At 32.7% G+C, this 16,594-nt stretch overlaps 2 protein-coding genes across 6 annotated transcripts in view; one reads left to right on the forward strand and one right to left on the reverse strand.

The window, feature by feature from the left end:
- The first annotated feature begins 377 nt into the window (after window positions 1-377).
- On the forward strand, window positions 378-2,912 carry LOC145935354 (uncharacterized). 2 transcript variants are annotated; one of them, XM_083036603.1, is made up of 3 exons: window positions 378-638; window positions 908-2,127; window positions 2,282-2,912. In XM_083036603.1, exons 2-3 carry the CDS (start codon window positions 920-922, stop codon window positions 2,409-2,411), a joined length of 1,338 nt encoding a protein of 445 aa, XP_082892729.1. In that variant the 5' UTR covers window positions 378-638; window positions 908-919; the 3' UTR covers window positions 2,412-2,912. The 2 variants fall into 2 exon arrangements, with proteins under 2 accessions (XP_082892729.1, XP_082892727.1); XM_083036601.1 differs by having other exon boundaries at window positions 378-649; window positions 2,282-2,898.
- Window positions 2,913-3,114: 202 nt separating this feature from the next.
- Window positions 3,115-16,594, reverse strand: part of Grd (GABA-gated ion channel) — a 44,459-nt gene continuing 30,979 nt past the window's right edge. For all 4 annotated transcript variants that reach the window (XM_083036600.1, XM_083036599.1, XM_083036597.1 and 1 more), the window contains 5 exons: window positions 7,276-7,358; window positions 6,598-6,738; window positions 5,415-5,567; window positions 4,457-4,698; window positions 3,115-4,185 (listed from right to left, as the gene is read on the reverse strand). In XM_083036600.1, the coding sequence (XP_082892726.1) occupies window positions 3,769-4,185; window positions 4,457-4,698; window positions 5,415-5,567; window positions 6,598-6,738; window positions 7,276-7,358 (1,036 nt within the window). In that variant the 3' untranslated portion in view covers window positions 3,115-3,768. The remainder of the gene's footprint in view (window positions 4,186-4,456; window positions 4,699-5,414; window positions 5,568-6,597; window positions 6,739-7,275; window positions 7,359-16,594) is intronic.

Genomic DNA, 16,594 nt, shown 5'->3' on the forward strand with positions numbered 1-16,594 from the left:
TATTTCAGGATTGCAGAAATCTTTCAATAATAATTAATCTTTCTTTTATTTCATCTTTCATCTTTCTTTTGTGACATGATTTATATTCATTAGCAATACTTATTGACTAGCATAATTTCGATTTATTTCCATTTGTTATGAAAAATTAATAATTTTTCAGTAATTGTGACTGAAAGATTTTCCTATCCATTCCTATTTGTTTGAATTCTCTAGTTAAGTATAATACTGTTTAAATAGGTCGCTAGTAATGGCCGACAACTGTGCGGCGTTCTCTATTGGCTGATCCCAAACTGAAACTCATGATGCGCATTGCCTCACCTTATTTCCTTCCGCCATGCTACTATTTCTCTAAGTTGGTACTACACTTCTTCTTCTAGTATCTGGCAACACTGAATTCTCGTGAGCTCTGTACTGTTCTGGCTTTTCGAAACGAAGAAATAGAAATCAGTGAGAGGACGATTAAAGTGATTAGAGGTCGATGAAACAAGTAAATGTCTAGTGCGCTTTTGCAAACTGTCATTTCTTTAATCGACAAATTGAAAGGTGCGAAATGCGATAATTTTGACGATGAAACGTCAATGATTATGGTCGACAGAAAGATAGAAAGCGAGAGAGAGGTTATATTTCTGTAACGATTTGTAAGTAGTAGGTAGGTAAATATTTCGTAAATATTGATTTAATTTAAATTCTTCATGAAAGCTAATTCCTCTGCGATTTGTTTACGAAGATGTGTCTTTTGGAAATAAACAATTATGTTTCGTTGTGTGAATTATAAACTTGATATTGCTACAAAAATGCAGTGATTTTATAGATTTAGTAATGTAAAACTTTTAATTATGTGAAATATTTCCCTTAATACACTCGATTGTATGAAATCAACTTTAAATGAGATTTTTCTTGTTGATAGGTTATTGTAGCGATGAATAATCCAGAGAAACCTACTACACTGATGGAGTCATCTATCAAAGCAACAAGGAGCAAATTAAAGAGACGATCAGCTTCTTCTTCCGGTGACAACTCTGAGAAAAATAAGAAGAGACGGAATATATGTAGTAAGGACAAGAGGAAGAAGTCAAAGCATAGAAGTAGTTCCAGTAATTCCAGTTCTTCTAGCGCTTCAAGTCCAGAGAGAAATGTACATAGAGAAAGAAAAGACAAAGATGAGGATACAGAGCACAAAAGTAGGAGATATGAAAATGGTATGGATTCACAGAGAAGAGGTGGCAAGTACAGTAACGATCAAAGATGGTATAACAAGAGACGATATAACAATCATATTTCATATAATAATCAAAAAGATTATGGTTATTTTAATTCACGACCTTATAGACGTCAGAATTATTATGATAGAAATAGAAGGGATGCATATAATAATTATCATTATAATAGACACTACAACAGAAATTACGAAAGAACATCTAATTATGGCAGATCAAGAGTGCAAGATTATTATAAAAATACTGCCAGAAATGCATCTAGTCAGTCTGTTCGAGAAGACAGTTCAAAAGAACATATGAATCAATCACGAATGATGGAAAGACTTGATTCAATAAAAGATAACATGGAAACAGTTGAGCAAATAAAAGAGAGAGAGGAGAAAAAAGCAAGAATTTCGCGAGATAAGACTCAGCCAAGTCGTAAAAAATTAAAAAGAAAGAGGTCTTTGTCTACTTCTAGTTCTTCCAGTGTCAGTAGTAGTAGTAGTAGTAGCAGCAGTAGCAATAGTAGCAGCAGCATCTCCAGTAGCAGCGGTAGCAGCAGTAATACTGACAATAGTAATAGTAGCAGTACTGACAGTTCAGAAGATGAAAGAAAGCAGAAAAAAGCCAAGAAGAAGGCTAAAAAAAAGGCTATGAAGAAAGCTTTGAAAAAACGGAATAAGAAACGGATGAAGAAGAAATTAAAGAAGAAGTTAAAAAAATCTACATTTAAGAAAAAGGGACATAGCAAGAAGAAATCTAAAGAAAACAAAGAAATTCAGAGTTCTAGTAAAAAGGAGAGTACGAAGGAAGTTGTATTTGAAGTAACAGAAAAAGCTAAGGCCATGGCGCCTATGACAAAAGAGGAATGGGAAAAGAGGCAAAATATGATTCGCAAAGTTTACGACCACGAAACTGGAAGATACAGGTGAATATATTGTAAAGTAATAGAACAACGATAATGAAACTGACATATACATATACAAAAATTTTATAATTATTTTTGCTTTTCATCTCTAACATTATTTCTCCTACATTTTGCATATGGTTCTTAAAATGAATTTTTATCTTTTCGTGAAAAGATTAATCAAAGGCGACGGAGAAATTTTGGAAGAGATTGTTAGCCGGGAACGTCATAAGGAAATTAACAAACAAGCAACCCAAGGAGACGGCGAATACTTTCAAGCTCATTTAAAGATGAAAGCTCTATGAGGTATTTTTTTTTTATGTAATTAATCATAATTGGAATCTTTACTTAAATTATATATGTATAAAACTTATCTTTGTCTCGTACATACAATGAGGATATCTGATATTAAAATGTGTTTGTATTGCATTGCCGTTCTAAATGCATTTATCTGTGTTTATCATAATACGCACGTAGCAGAAATAAGATTAAATTAGGTTTCTTTTTTACAACAAGGCTATTATAGAATGTTATAATATGATTGAAAGTAAAAATAAAAATTTATTATATATAATTCAAATCTTATTTATTTTATTCGGATAGAAATAAAAATTAAATTAAATTTATTTTAATGTCACATCCGTGATTGTGCCAACGCGCGCGCGTTAAGCACTGAAGGGTAAATGTTCGTTTATTGGTAATTTTTTTACATATGCTATTCGATAGTGTAATGCATTGTTAACATATTTGATTTCTGACCACGATCCAAACTATAGAATAACTTATTTGTAAGTAAAAATAGTGATTTTTTATTTGTGTCCTAATCGTTTCGCAAGATGTAGCATGTTTTTAAAGTGAATTCAGATACTTGTAGCAGAATGTTATCTATATATAAGACAAACATCATAAATTTAAACTTTTATTAGATGTTCAACTTTCAATATTTACTAGACATTGTTTTTTTTTTATTTTCTTATGAGCGGATCTTAATTTTTTCTTGGCGGTATTTTAATAATTCTTTTAAATTTATATAATTTTAAATATATAATTTTTTAAAAATAATTATCTGTAATTATAACATTTTATTTTTTGTTAACATAATTTTATATGAAATTATCGTTTAATATAAAAAATATAAAAATTCTCACTTTTTACATTAATTTGATTATATTTGAGTAGTATTAGTCATTTTTCAGGCAGGTCAAAAGATGCACACACACATAGAGAAAACATGTAAATAAAATCATTATATTAAGATAACATTCTTTTCGCTCAAATTTTAGAATCATTTATCTTGTAGGAAGCTTTCTAACTGTTATATTTTACACTATGATGTCTCTTCTAATCTCCGCATTCATCTTCGGAATGGATGTTAGAATTTTCTCATCACATTATTATCGATAAACTTTTACACCCTTCGTTTTTCATTATTCCAAATTTCCATTTTACCGAGATAAAATCTCCTCATTTTCCTGGCGGTACTTTAATAATTCCAGAGAAATTATATAGTAAATTTACGTGTGACATTTTGCATATAACTACTTTTTCACTCTTGTAGAAGAAAGTTTTCCGAATTTATGTACTTAATTACCAATTTTAACGCGCAAAACTTTGCAAAACTTGGAGAAGCAAGATGCGCTCTTCGATGAACGCATATCACGATCACGCGGCATTGGAATAGTGGATTCGTTCGCTGCGCGAGAGATACGCGTACCAGTAGAAGACGTTGATGGCTAGGAAGAAGAGGGGAAACACCACGCGACTGGCACGGTCGATCTTCGATACCGAGTTGTATCTGGGCGTTCTCCGGCGTCGTCTTCTAGAAGTGGACAACGTTGTTCGTTTGGAAGATGACAGCGGCGGTGGTGGTGGCGGCGGCGTCGTCGTCGTTGTCGTCGTCTGTCGCGACGATGGGCTACAGGTCACACAGGATATTTGCCAGTGACCAGCTACCGCAGGATCTCTATCGGGACGTATCGAGATCGCCGATAACGGTATCACCTCGATCATATTGTCGCCGTTTATCGCAAAGTTGTTACGGTTCTCGCGTCCTCGCGCGCCGGAACTCTTTCGACGTGTCTGAAAAACAATTTTCGCGCGATCGAATTCAAGTATTATGCATTTATGTGGAAAAATTGAATAATTTTAAATCAGATTTAAAAAGCAAAAAGAAATAGAATATTCTATATATTATATAATGTACGTATATATTTAGTCAGATTTAAAATGATTCTTGTGCTGATGATCTGAATATTTATAACTGTTGTTGAAAAACAAAAGAAAAATTGAACAAATGAAAGAATCAATAATTTTCTGCCTGTATTTTTTTATCAGTTGATTCTTTGCTTACTTTCCCGCTCATGTCTTCTTCCCCGCTCGAACTTTCGGTGTCGCTTAGATCAGAACTGAAATAACACTCGCCCGATCCGTACTTGGTAAAGTAGTGTACCACTGCGAACTGTATTATAGTAGCGAAGATGAATGCAAATGATAGAAAGACGAAGAAATCCAGGGCAGTAGGATAAGGAACCTTTGGCAGATCGGTTCTTGCTTCCAGCCCTAAGAATGTCATTGTCAACACGGTAGTTATTCCTGAAACAAGATGTAACGAATGACAATCGAACGAAATTATAAATCTTAAAAGAGTCAAATTTGCTCGAATTTAAATGTGAATAATGAAAAAATTTATGTAATCCCAATTATATCTTCTCCCGACAGTTTAGTTTACAAAAAGTTTGTCACTTATTCTCTTTTAATTCTTCAATTCGTAAAATCTTCGTGTTGCAACATATTTTCGAGAAATACGACACATAAAATAAATACATAGATAAATTAATATAATTAAAAGGAGAAAAAATGGCATTTAACCAATTTTGCATCAGTAGAGAGTATATTTTGTTACAGTTTGGAGCTCGAGAATTTTGAGAGATACAATGTTATTTTATACATCCGCAATTCGTAACATGGCACAAGTTAAAGAAACTATGTATTCTCTATTTTTGACATTCAATATAGGAAAGCTACGAGCTTAACGATGCCAGAAATTGTTATTGCATTTACAGTACGAGTCGAGAAAGCATTGCATATTAAATTATGTGGTTTGCGCGCTTTCTCGCTTGCGGTTAATGTAGATTCCTTTTGATGCATTGTTTCGCGCCGCATTATATATTCTCCTATAAGGATTTACGGTACACACACTTCTCTCATGAATATACACCAAAGCGATGTTCAAGGGGCATATGTTACAACGATACAAGTCTCAAAGAACGCTTAAATTATTAATGACAATGAGTAACTTCTCTCCTCACCCAACGACACTCGATCGGCAGTGGCTTCTCTATTTAACCAGAAGGAAACCCAAGACAGGACGACCAATAGGACGCAAGGACCGTATACTTGTATTAGAAAGTTACCCATGTGCCTTTGCAAGTGGAAGTTTACCAGAAGCATCGAATAGTCAGCTGAAATAATGTATTAACGTGTATTTGACATTGTGTGACTATGAGAACGATGTGGTCATATTACAAAAAGTAATCACTTTTAATCAGCACGATAAAAGATTGACAAGTTTAAATGCAACGGTTCATGTTAGCTGGCTCCAATAATTTTATTATGCAATTTTTGTGTAGATAAAAACTCTAACATAACACAAATACACAATCTTGTAAATTTACAGTAATTTAGAAACATTTGTATGTATAATTTGTCTCTTTCTCTTTCTTTCTTTCTGTGTTTAAAATATAATTTTCATTATCTCAACGAGATTAATTTGAATATAATTATTATATTATACAATTTATCGTGTTATGTGTTATAACAATATGACATTGTTCTTTAAAGTTATTATACGAATTTCTTTATATTCGTATCAATTTCGTGACTTTAAGCAGATCTCGATAAGTGCACAATCGAATCAGAAAGTGGCAAAGGCCAAATCGGCAATTTGTCGTTTAATCGATAATAATCCAATTAAAATTTGCAGCCGAATCTTCTAGGTTCATGCTTGCCTGCTAGATATAGCTCAGGACAATGAAAGCTCAAGAGTGAAAGAGTGAAGGGGCGGGGCGGGGGGGAAAGATGAGAGTCGTCTTTAAGAAAAGGCTGCAATTAGTCGTTGCTTCTACACGTCGACTTTCGACGCTACTTTTCCCCATTCTCCGCATCACCTGAACGTGTTCCTTTCCTCGTCCTCGATATTCGATGGTAGTGTATAAGATGCACGGAATACTTGTTCCTCGCGACCGAATTTTCTATTCTAAGTCATTTTAATTTATATATGAGCCATTTGCTCATCTCGTTGTCGAAAAATTGTTGTACATCAAAGTTTAATTTTTATCGATTTTTATATAGCATAATTTGTTTTGTTCTAAGATGTGTGTTACAGAATTGTGTCTCTCGACTGTATCAATTTCTGTCTTTTCTTTTCGATTTCTACGAGAGAAACACATTGCACATACAACGGATATTCTTGATCTGCGAGGTTTCACTCACCATGCGAGAATCCCGGTGCAATGGAATGATTTGCGGTCGGATTGGCGACCAGATCAAATTGCGACAGCTTCATATCCTCCGCTATAGCAACCTGCCTTGCACTGTTCCACTTGTAGATTACGTCGCGTGTCGTGTAGCCAACTATAAACGGATTAATTTCACACTGCCAAAAGGATTAACATGTCCATCTAATAATAGTTGACAATTGAAATCTGCCTTCGCAAGACCTTGCTGACCATTTAAATATGCACAGTACTCGAAAACGCGCGAGAAAAGAATAAATAGCGAGTTAAATTCGACGTGGCGATAATTTTACTTAATTTATTTATTTTTATGAATTTATATGTATTTAACTAAATGAGAAATATATACATTTATATATTTTATAATAATATTTGTTACATCAATTCAAACGCGCGTATACATATTATATATTAATTTATAAATTTTTATAATCTTATGTTCCAGAATGCATATTAAATTGACAGGATAAGAAATTATGCCGCACAATTTTTATATAGGATTACAAATCACTCGGATAAGTTTGGCACTGTTTCTTCGTCGAGATCTTACGATGGATCGACAGGAATACGTATGTCGCAAACAAAAACGAAAAAGAAAAAAAGACAAATGACATCTTCGAGAGTGACGGAACAAATAAATCTTTACTAAACTTACAGCTGCCGAATCGCAACGGACATCTTTGTGTATCCATCGGGAAATCCTCGAGATTCATCGGACATCCCGCTTTGATGGTAAGTCTGAAACAACGCAGAAAAACTTCAATAAAAAACAGAATTGTAATGTATAATTTTAACATGTAACACATACACACACAAATTGAATCGTTTTTAATTGAAAAACTGTCAATACACCTCGATATTGAAACAGATTTTTTTTAATTTGATCGCTAGTAATTGCAGTATTCGATGATGATGACAATTTCGAGATGCACTTTGCATACTAAATGAAAAGAATCAATTTGCAATAGAATCCTTGCTTTTCGTTACGTAATATTTGCGAAATCGACAAAACGCATGTAATATTTCTCGCAAATGCATATGTATATATAGATAGTATAGAATTAATCTATTCGAGATTGATCGAGTTATTGCATTATGCGTGGTTTAACTCCGTCAAGGAAGTTAGGACCGAAGGATGAGACGATCCGTAGCTGATCGGATCCATCATCCCTTAACACTCTGCTCTCTGCTGCTCGTTCGATCGCTCAGGAGGCATAGCTTCCTTCACAGGGCTTTCCTGCATCTCAGCATGTGCATTGTGAGTCTGGATTGCTATCGTTATATTCCGTCAATTTTCGAGAACTTTATTGCAGTTTACTGTAACTTTGCGACTGCATCTATCCGAATCTTATCTGATGGACAAAATATTTTTTATAAGTTTGTATGTAAAAATTAATTTGACGAAACTAACAAGTTTTTTAAAACATTTTTTTAATAATTTTTTTTTATATAAGAATATAGATAATAAATAATGAAAGCGCCAAAGGATAATAAATAATGACTTATAAGAATACACAAGAGAGAAAATAAAAATTTTCATTTCGCGCAAAGTAGGGTTTCAAAATAGTCTGTCATATGTACATATTTCTCTCACGTATCTTGGCGACATGCTTTGAGATTGGCCACGTTTTATGCGCGAAGATGGGACTCGGGCAATTTGCCTCGGACCATTTTCGGTTTCAGTGTGTCACGACTGCTTTTTATCCTCGGTAAGGCCGGATCCAGCAACAAAATCGTTAGGACGATCACCGAAAGGAGAATTCCGATTATTAAGACACATCAGAAGTTGAGCTTTCGAATACATAAAACACGAGCAAATGTTGCGGCCGCGTATCTTGTATCCGTATGTGCTCTTATTGAAATGTGAATGCCTTGGTAACATATGTCAACAGTTGACATTGATCGAAGAAAATTTTTATGTTTCGATCGAAATAAGCCCGTCTTCTTCAAGAAATGTTGCTTTGCTTTCTACACCGACTCGTGACCGTCTTATGATGTCGATCATCTTTGATCGCATTGCACATTAAGCGATTATAGATTTTTTAATTTTTATAAAAATGCTATGATTTTAAGTTAGTTATGACACACACAGAATTTATAATTTGCAAAATTCATGATGTATCGTTAATTCTTTCAACTTTAAAATTCCGTCATAGGTTCATTATAATTCTTTTCAATTATTAAGTCCGTGGAAGATTTAAAGTTATTTTCTTTTTAAGTTGACATGTTGTACAGATAGCTACTTTAATATCATGTGTGATTTTAAAATTTATTACAATAAATATATTCTTTTCTCCTTCTTTTCTCTTTGAAAACTTTGATGGGAAGAAATAAAAGAAGAAATTTTATTCTTTTGTAATGACGAGTTTCCTCTGTCTCATGAATAACGATGAGAGGGAGAAGCGTAAGATAAAACGAAATCGAATGGAATGAGATTTTAAAAGAAGGAAGAAAGAGACACTGCGGGAAAAGAACCAACCGAGCGGCGAAAAGTTAAACGGCCAAAAAAATAAATAATTCACGACGACTTTAAAGATAGTAACGCGACATATTTTCGACACTTTTAGCAAATTTCATAAATAAAAGGTTTTAAAACGCGTGAATAAAGAATTCAAAGAATGCGACGGATAAATTGGAAAGCAAAGTAAATGGGGAAAGCGACTCAATGCCAATTTTGCAATTTCAACAAAATGATGCTTCGACATAATAGAAATGAATGTCATCTGAGAAATGTCGTCTAACACAAGCTATATTGTGTTGATAGAAATTTGATATAATTTTTGTCGTTTTAATCTCTCTTCGAGATATCACAATTCTGGGATAAACGCTCAGATGACGCAAGCTAATCTGAAAACTAGGCGTCGCATCGTCCAACTCGAAGAAAAAGGGAAAGCGAGAGTCGTGCTTTCGCAGAGTTTCTCGCGATTCAAGTAGGAATTACGGAAGAAATGTATGAATTTTCTATCGTATTGAACGTGGATTCTTTGATCTCGTCACGAGCGAATTTCGGTGATGATGTCTGGCTTCAGGATAATTAAAATGAAGTTCCCGCTTTAATCTGTGACAAACGGTATGGATTTTGTAGATATCGCCAGATAAGGAAATACATATTGTGCAGAACATATATAAATATTTAACACTTTTATTTGCTTGTCATATATTTTTTAGTTTTTTTTTAAAGAAAATGATGTATTTTATTGTTTTAAAGAAAAAGTTAACATATAATATCTTATTAATTCCTTTGTCGGAATTGCGCTCTAATTAATTTCTGGCGATTAATCTACATATACAGGTAATGTTATACATATATGTATATGTATACATGCAATACACTCACCAATACGATGCGGAGCTTTACAGTACAAAGCGTTGATCTATAATACCTATCTATAACATAAAAAACACATATTATATGTATATACAAAATAAAAATTTAAACCATAAATTTATATAAATTATATATATAATTATATTAATTATATATTTATTTATATATTTATATAATATTATATAAATTTCTTTCAATTATAATCTGCTTACCGCATGGTTGCTCCGCCGTTGCCCGATGCCACCCTGGGCCCCGGGCCTCCTCCTCGTAGAAGAGCTTCGAAACACTTGCACTCGCGTTACTTTTTTTTTCGTTCGCGACGCGCGGCGACGTTCGGATTTTAGATATCACATTTTCGACGCGTTTCGGTAAAACGCGAGAATCGCGAGAGCTTATTCACGCGAGAATAGAACCGATGCTCTGTTTTCGCGTCGCCGCTTTTCTCGAGGCCCACTTAGCGGAGGTGGACCTAACCTCATCGAACGACGATGATGCGGCGACTCTCCCGCGACGCACTCAGGAGTCGCCGATATTCCACGAAATGGACACTACATTTCACTATGTTTTATATGTCACAATTCAACGACGTAGAAATCGCGGATCGACAACGCCGAAAAACTCCGGAAACTCGCGTCGAAAGCGGTAATTCGATCCGACCGTGTAATGAAATCGCCTGCGTATGGACTCACCCGTGCGATCGCGATCACGATGTCGGTACACGATTTCGCGACGCGATCAGATTTATACAATAATTAAGAACGTTAAAACACTAATCTCACACTCGTACTGTCGCGGACCGACGATGAGCGCGCAAACGTCGATAGCGAACAACGAAAATGCTATATATACAACAGCTATATACACAGGTGACGGACGCCGGACTGGCACTGCCAGTTACGAGACGCGCAACACGTCACACGTTGCGACAAGATGGCCGAGTCCCAAGTCGTAGTGGTGGGGGTTGCAGCGATGGAGCTCGCACGCCATACATAGACGCGCAACACGTCACACGTTGCGACAAGATGGCCGAGTCCCAAGCGTAGTGGTGGGGGTCGCAGCGTATGTATGGCGTGCGAGCTCGGAGCGCAATACGCCAAGGTCGGGTTGCCCGGACCGCCCAGCCGAGCCGAGCTCGACCCCCACCACTACGACTTGGAACTCGGCCATCTTGTCGCAACGTGTGACGTGTTGCGCGTCTCGTAACTGGCAGTGCCAGTCCGGCGTCCGTCACCTGTACAGCTGTTGTTAGGTGCATTTTCGTTGGTCGCGATCGACGTTTGCGCGCTCATCGTCGGTCCGCGACAGTACGAGTGTGAGATTAGTGTTTTAACGTGCTTAATTATCGTATAAATCTGATCGCGTCGCGAAATCGTGTACCGACATCGTGCATCGCGATCGCACGGGCGAGTCCATACGCAGGCGACTTCATTAAGTACACGGTCGGATCGAATTATCGCTTTCGACGCGAGTTTCCGGAGTTTTTCGGCGTTGTCGATCCGCGATTTCTACGTCGTTGAATTGTGACATATGAAACATAGTGAAATGTAATGCCCATTTCTTGGAATATCGGCAACTACTGACCTAACCTGAGTGCGTCGCGGGGGAGTCGCCGCATCATCGTCGTTCGATGAGGTTAGGTCCACCTCCGATAAGTGGGCCTCGAGAAAAGCGGCGACGTGAAAACAGAGCATCGGTTCTATTCGCGCGTGAATATAAGCTCTCGCGATTCTCGCGTTTTACCGAAACGCGTCGAAAATGTGATATCTAAAATCCGGGCGTCGCCGCGCGTCGCGAACGAAAAAAAGTAACGCGAGTGCAAAGTGTTTCGAAGCTTATTCCACGAAGAGGAGGCCCGGGGCCCAGGGTGGCATCGGGCAACGGCGGAGCAACCATGCGGTAAGCAGATTATAATTGAAAAAAATTTATATAATATTATATAAATATATAAATAAATATATAATTCTTATAATGTATATATATAATTTATATAAAATAGTTTAAATTTTTATTTTGTTTATATATACATAATGCATATATATATACATATATATATAATTTGTGTTTTTTATGTTATAGATCAACGCTTTGTACTGTAAAGCTCCGCATCGTATATCGGTGAGTATATTGCATGTATACATATACATATATGTATAACATTATCTGTATATGTAGATTAATCGCCAGAAATTAATTAGAGCGCAATTCCGACAAAGGAATTAAGATATTATATGTTAATTTTATATAAAAAAAGATTTAAGAAAATATATGTTAACTATTAACTTTTTCGTTAAAACAATGAAATACATCATTTTCTTTAAACAAAAAACTAAAAAATATATGACTAGCAAATAAAAGTGTTAAATATTTTTGTTTTTTTTGTTCATGTACATTTATACAATTCATGAACACGATTAAAACTTTCTGGCAATTATTTCTGTGATATACATATATTAAAATATACAAATATTGTGCTAGTATGAAATGGCTCACTCTAGAAACAAAATAATTTCTGTTTGGCCCCGAAAAATTCGCAAAAACATAATATTTAAATATATACTGAAATTTAAAAAATAAAACAAAATGGTTTTGTATAAAAGAGTTGTTGACGTACAAGATCAAATCTTCAAAAATGCTGTCTAAGAAAGTTTCAAACCTCAATCTTTGAGGGAGAACAATATTTATATTTAATAACTAGTTTTTTAAAGTAATTTTTAGATAATTAATAATTAATTAAGAATAAATTTGTTTAAACATTTTTTTAATGATTTGAAGCATTTTACAGTCAAATTTGATTTCTATTTTTTTCCACTCAAAAGTACGTGTAATATTTCTTCGATATTTTTATAACATAATTTATTGAAATCGAAGTCTGCTTAAACTAAATATGACGTTTTTGTATAATTTTAGAATTATTAACAATCTATAAAATATTTATCTTATAGTTAGTTATCGAAAGATCCATTTTTTATCTACCGAAAAAGACGAAATCGTCAAATGTTCTAGTTCGTGATAATTTGGAATATTTTGAAACATTTATGATAATTTTTCAAGAAATAAATCCGTGATTGTAATTTTTTGATATATCTATCTATTTTTTGATATAGGTACTAGAACAACACAACGCGCGCCATTCCTCGATTTTATATAAAAAAGAGTTTTTATATAAAATTTGTTTAAACTTGATTAATATTTTTTGACAGAAATCAGCTGATTAAAATATTAATTTAATTAAATTTTAAAATAATAGTATGTAATAAAAATTATAAAATGTTTTAAATAAAATGGTACAGTATTTAAAATGTTATGTTATAAACATTAAAATAATAATATGTTTTAAATAATAATATGTTATTAGTATGTAATTCTTTAAACTCGATTAAAATTTTTGACAGTTATCAGCTGATTTTTGTCAAAAAATATTAATCGCAGAGGCATTATAAATTATAACATATTATTTACAACATATTACTATTTTAATATTTTTAACATATTATTATTTTAAAATTAACATATTATTATTCTAAAATTGAATTAGCAAATTAAAGCTGTATTAATATTTTTTGACATATATCAGCTGATTAAAGCGTTAATTTGCTAATTTAATTTTAAAATAATATTATGTTATAAAGATTAAAATAATAATGTGTTTTAAATAAAATGTTATGGTACTTTAAACTCGATTAATATTTTTTGACAGTTATCAGCTGATTTCTGTATCATTCTTTTTAACATATAATAGAATCGAGGAATGGCGCGCGCTTGTGTTGTTCTAGTCCCTTTCTAAAAAAGGCATGTTAAGTTGATTCTAATCGCAATTATTGCCTCTTTTTCGCGATGTTGATTAGCTACCTCGATTTGCGTTGTTCGTTATATTCATAGCATCGAGAGACTGTCGCGAGGGTTAGCAGTTTGACAGTTTATCCAAAATAAAATAAAATAAAATAATAATATGTTTTAAATAATATGTTTTAATACTTCAAATTTGATTAATATTTCTGACAGTTATCAGCTGATTTCTGTCAAAAAATATTAATCGCGGACAATCTATGTATATATTATAACATATTATATTATTTACTTCATATTATTATAATTAAAATAATAATATTTTGTAAGTAATATAAAAGGTATGTTATAATACTTTATCCACGATTAATATTAAAAAAAAAAATAATATAAAATGTGTTTAAACTAGATTAATATTTTTTCACAGAAATTAGCTGATTAAAGCGTTAATTTGATAATTAAATTTTAAAATAATATGTTATAAGTTATAATAATATGTTAAAAAATTAAAATAATAATATGTTGTAAATAATACTTATGTTATAATATCATATTCTCGATTAATATTTTTTGACAGAAATCAGCTGATAATTATCAAAAATATTAATCGAGTTTAAAGTATTATAACATATTATGTAAAATATATTATTATTTTAATTTTTATAACATATTATTATTTTAAAAATTAATTAGCAAATTAACGCTTTAATCAGCTGGTTTCTGTCAAAAAATATTAATAAAGCGAAAATTTGCTAATTAGATATTTTAGCTTACATATTTATATTTATATTGTGTATGTTATAATGCAAAATAATAAGATTATTCTAATATGTATATGTATTTTATTTGTTACAGGTAGCATGCGATACACAGTGCGATTCACGCGTCGTGACGGGAGTGCCGTGTTAAGTTTCGCGTGTCGGGAGTGCCGCGTAAAGTCGAAAAATCGTAATTATTCATGTTTTCGCGAGTGTCGTGAGTGCTACGAAGGACCAAAAGAGGAGGAGGAGGCCCAGGGAGGCATCGGGCGATAACGGAGCAACTGTGAGGTATGCAAAATAAAAACATTTTTTTTTTAACTGTATTGTTTATGAGATATTCGACACACACATATATATGTATATACATAATTCGAATATTTTGTTTTCAGATCAATGTGCTGTATACTACAACTCCGTTATTGCACGTATCGGTGAGTGAGAAATTGTTTATTTTATATCATTTCTATAGCGGTAATGGAGGTGTATATAATATGTTGAAAATATTAAAAATAATAATATATTTTAAATAATATGTTATGATATCTTATCCGCGATTAATATTTTTTGATAAAAATCAGCTAATAATTGTCAAAAATATTAATCAAATTTAAAATATTATAACATTTTTTTCTAATAAAGACATGTTAATTGTAAGTCGATTCTCGCAAGTATATATCGTTGCATTTTTTTCGCGATGCTGATTGACTGTTTCGATTTGCATTGTGCGTTGTATTCCTATCATCGCGAGAGTTAGTAATTTAACAATTTGTTCAAAATAAAATAAAATAAAATAATATGTTTTAAATAATATGTTATAATATTTTATCCGCGATTAATATTTTTTGACAGAAATTAGCTGATAACTGTCAAAACTATTAATCGAGTTTAAAGTATACCTATATTATAACATATTATTTAAAACTTAAAATATTATTATTTTATTTTATTTTATTTTGAACAAACTATCAAATTGCTATAAGCATTACGAAAAAGCGACAACATCAATAAATTTTGATATGATTGCGAGTATCGACTTTACATATCTTTTATAGAAAAGGATTATAATTATATAGTTCAATATCTTGATCACTTATTTAACAACAAAAGCAAAAATGAAATTGAATCTTTCACAAGTTGCTCTTTATGTAACTTCAGGAATTTCTAAAGATTTTTTATTTAGCTAGATTAATTGATTAGATTCACAAAACATGGGTAGAATAATTAAAAAATAATATTTGATTTTTATATCGCTTTTCGTATCTTAAATTTGTGTAGAATTGTGTAATTTGTATCGTTTATTTCTACAAAACACACACAAGTTACTTTTACTTATAATCTCGTGACATGGCATCAAGCCTCAAAGAGCTAAATCGTTAAGAAATAATTTTCATTTAGCCATTCGTGCGCAATCTCCGTGATGTCATCTGATGAAAATCTCCCCAATTTGAAATTTCGCTTGTGTGAAGGACGTATGCGCACCGTGAGATATGATATTAAAAACTCATAGAATGCGTATGCTATGCTAATTAAGTACATTATTTTTATGCAAATAAGAGATCTTGTCGACGAAAGCGCGCATACTAATGATCGTTCTAATGGACATAGTGCCGCAGCCATCAGCACAAATATTTTCTTTTCGCATTAATTTAACCGACCGCTTTTCATTCCGTTTTGCGAATAAACTTTGCATTTAACACACATCTATATTCGTTGCCGCCTTCTCTCGTTAACGTGGGGGGGGGGAAAAAAAAAAAAAAAAGAAGCGTTTACATATTATTGACGATTGCCGCTCAATATTTCATTATATCTATCAGTCTGTTGTATATTTGTGGCTATATTTTTTAAAACACTTTTAGGGATGCTCATTTTTTAAAAAAAGAGAAAATATTTATTCTCGCGCTCGAGTTTGAAAATTGAATCTTTTGCATATATAAAACTGTAATACAAGGCACAAGATTATTTGTTACTACTGTAGATATATTATCGCTTTCATAAATATTATATATAAATTATCTTTAAAATTTAATTGTCCTCTGTGTATTTACGTCAGTCACCTTTCACTTAATATCTAATATTTAATATATTTTGTTCCATCGATG

This window comes from Prenolepis imparis, unplaced genomic scaffold (genome assembly GCF_030444845.1).
Source record: "Prenolepis imparis isolate NDT839.2.m4 unplaced genomic scaffold, iyPreImpa1.0 SCAF_4, whole genome shotgun sequence".
In the NCBI taxonomy this organism is placed as follows: Eukaryota; Metazoa; Arthropoda; class Insecta; order Hymenoptera; family Formicidae; genus Prenolepis; species Prenolepis imparis.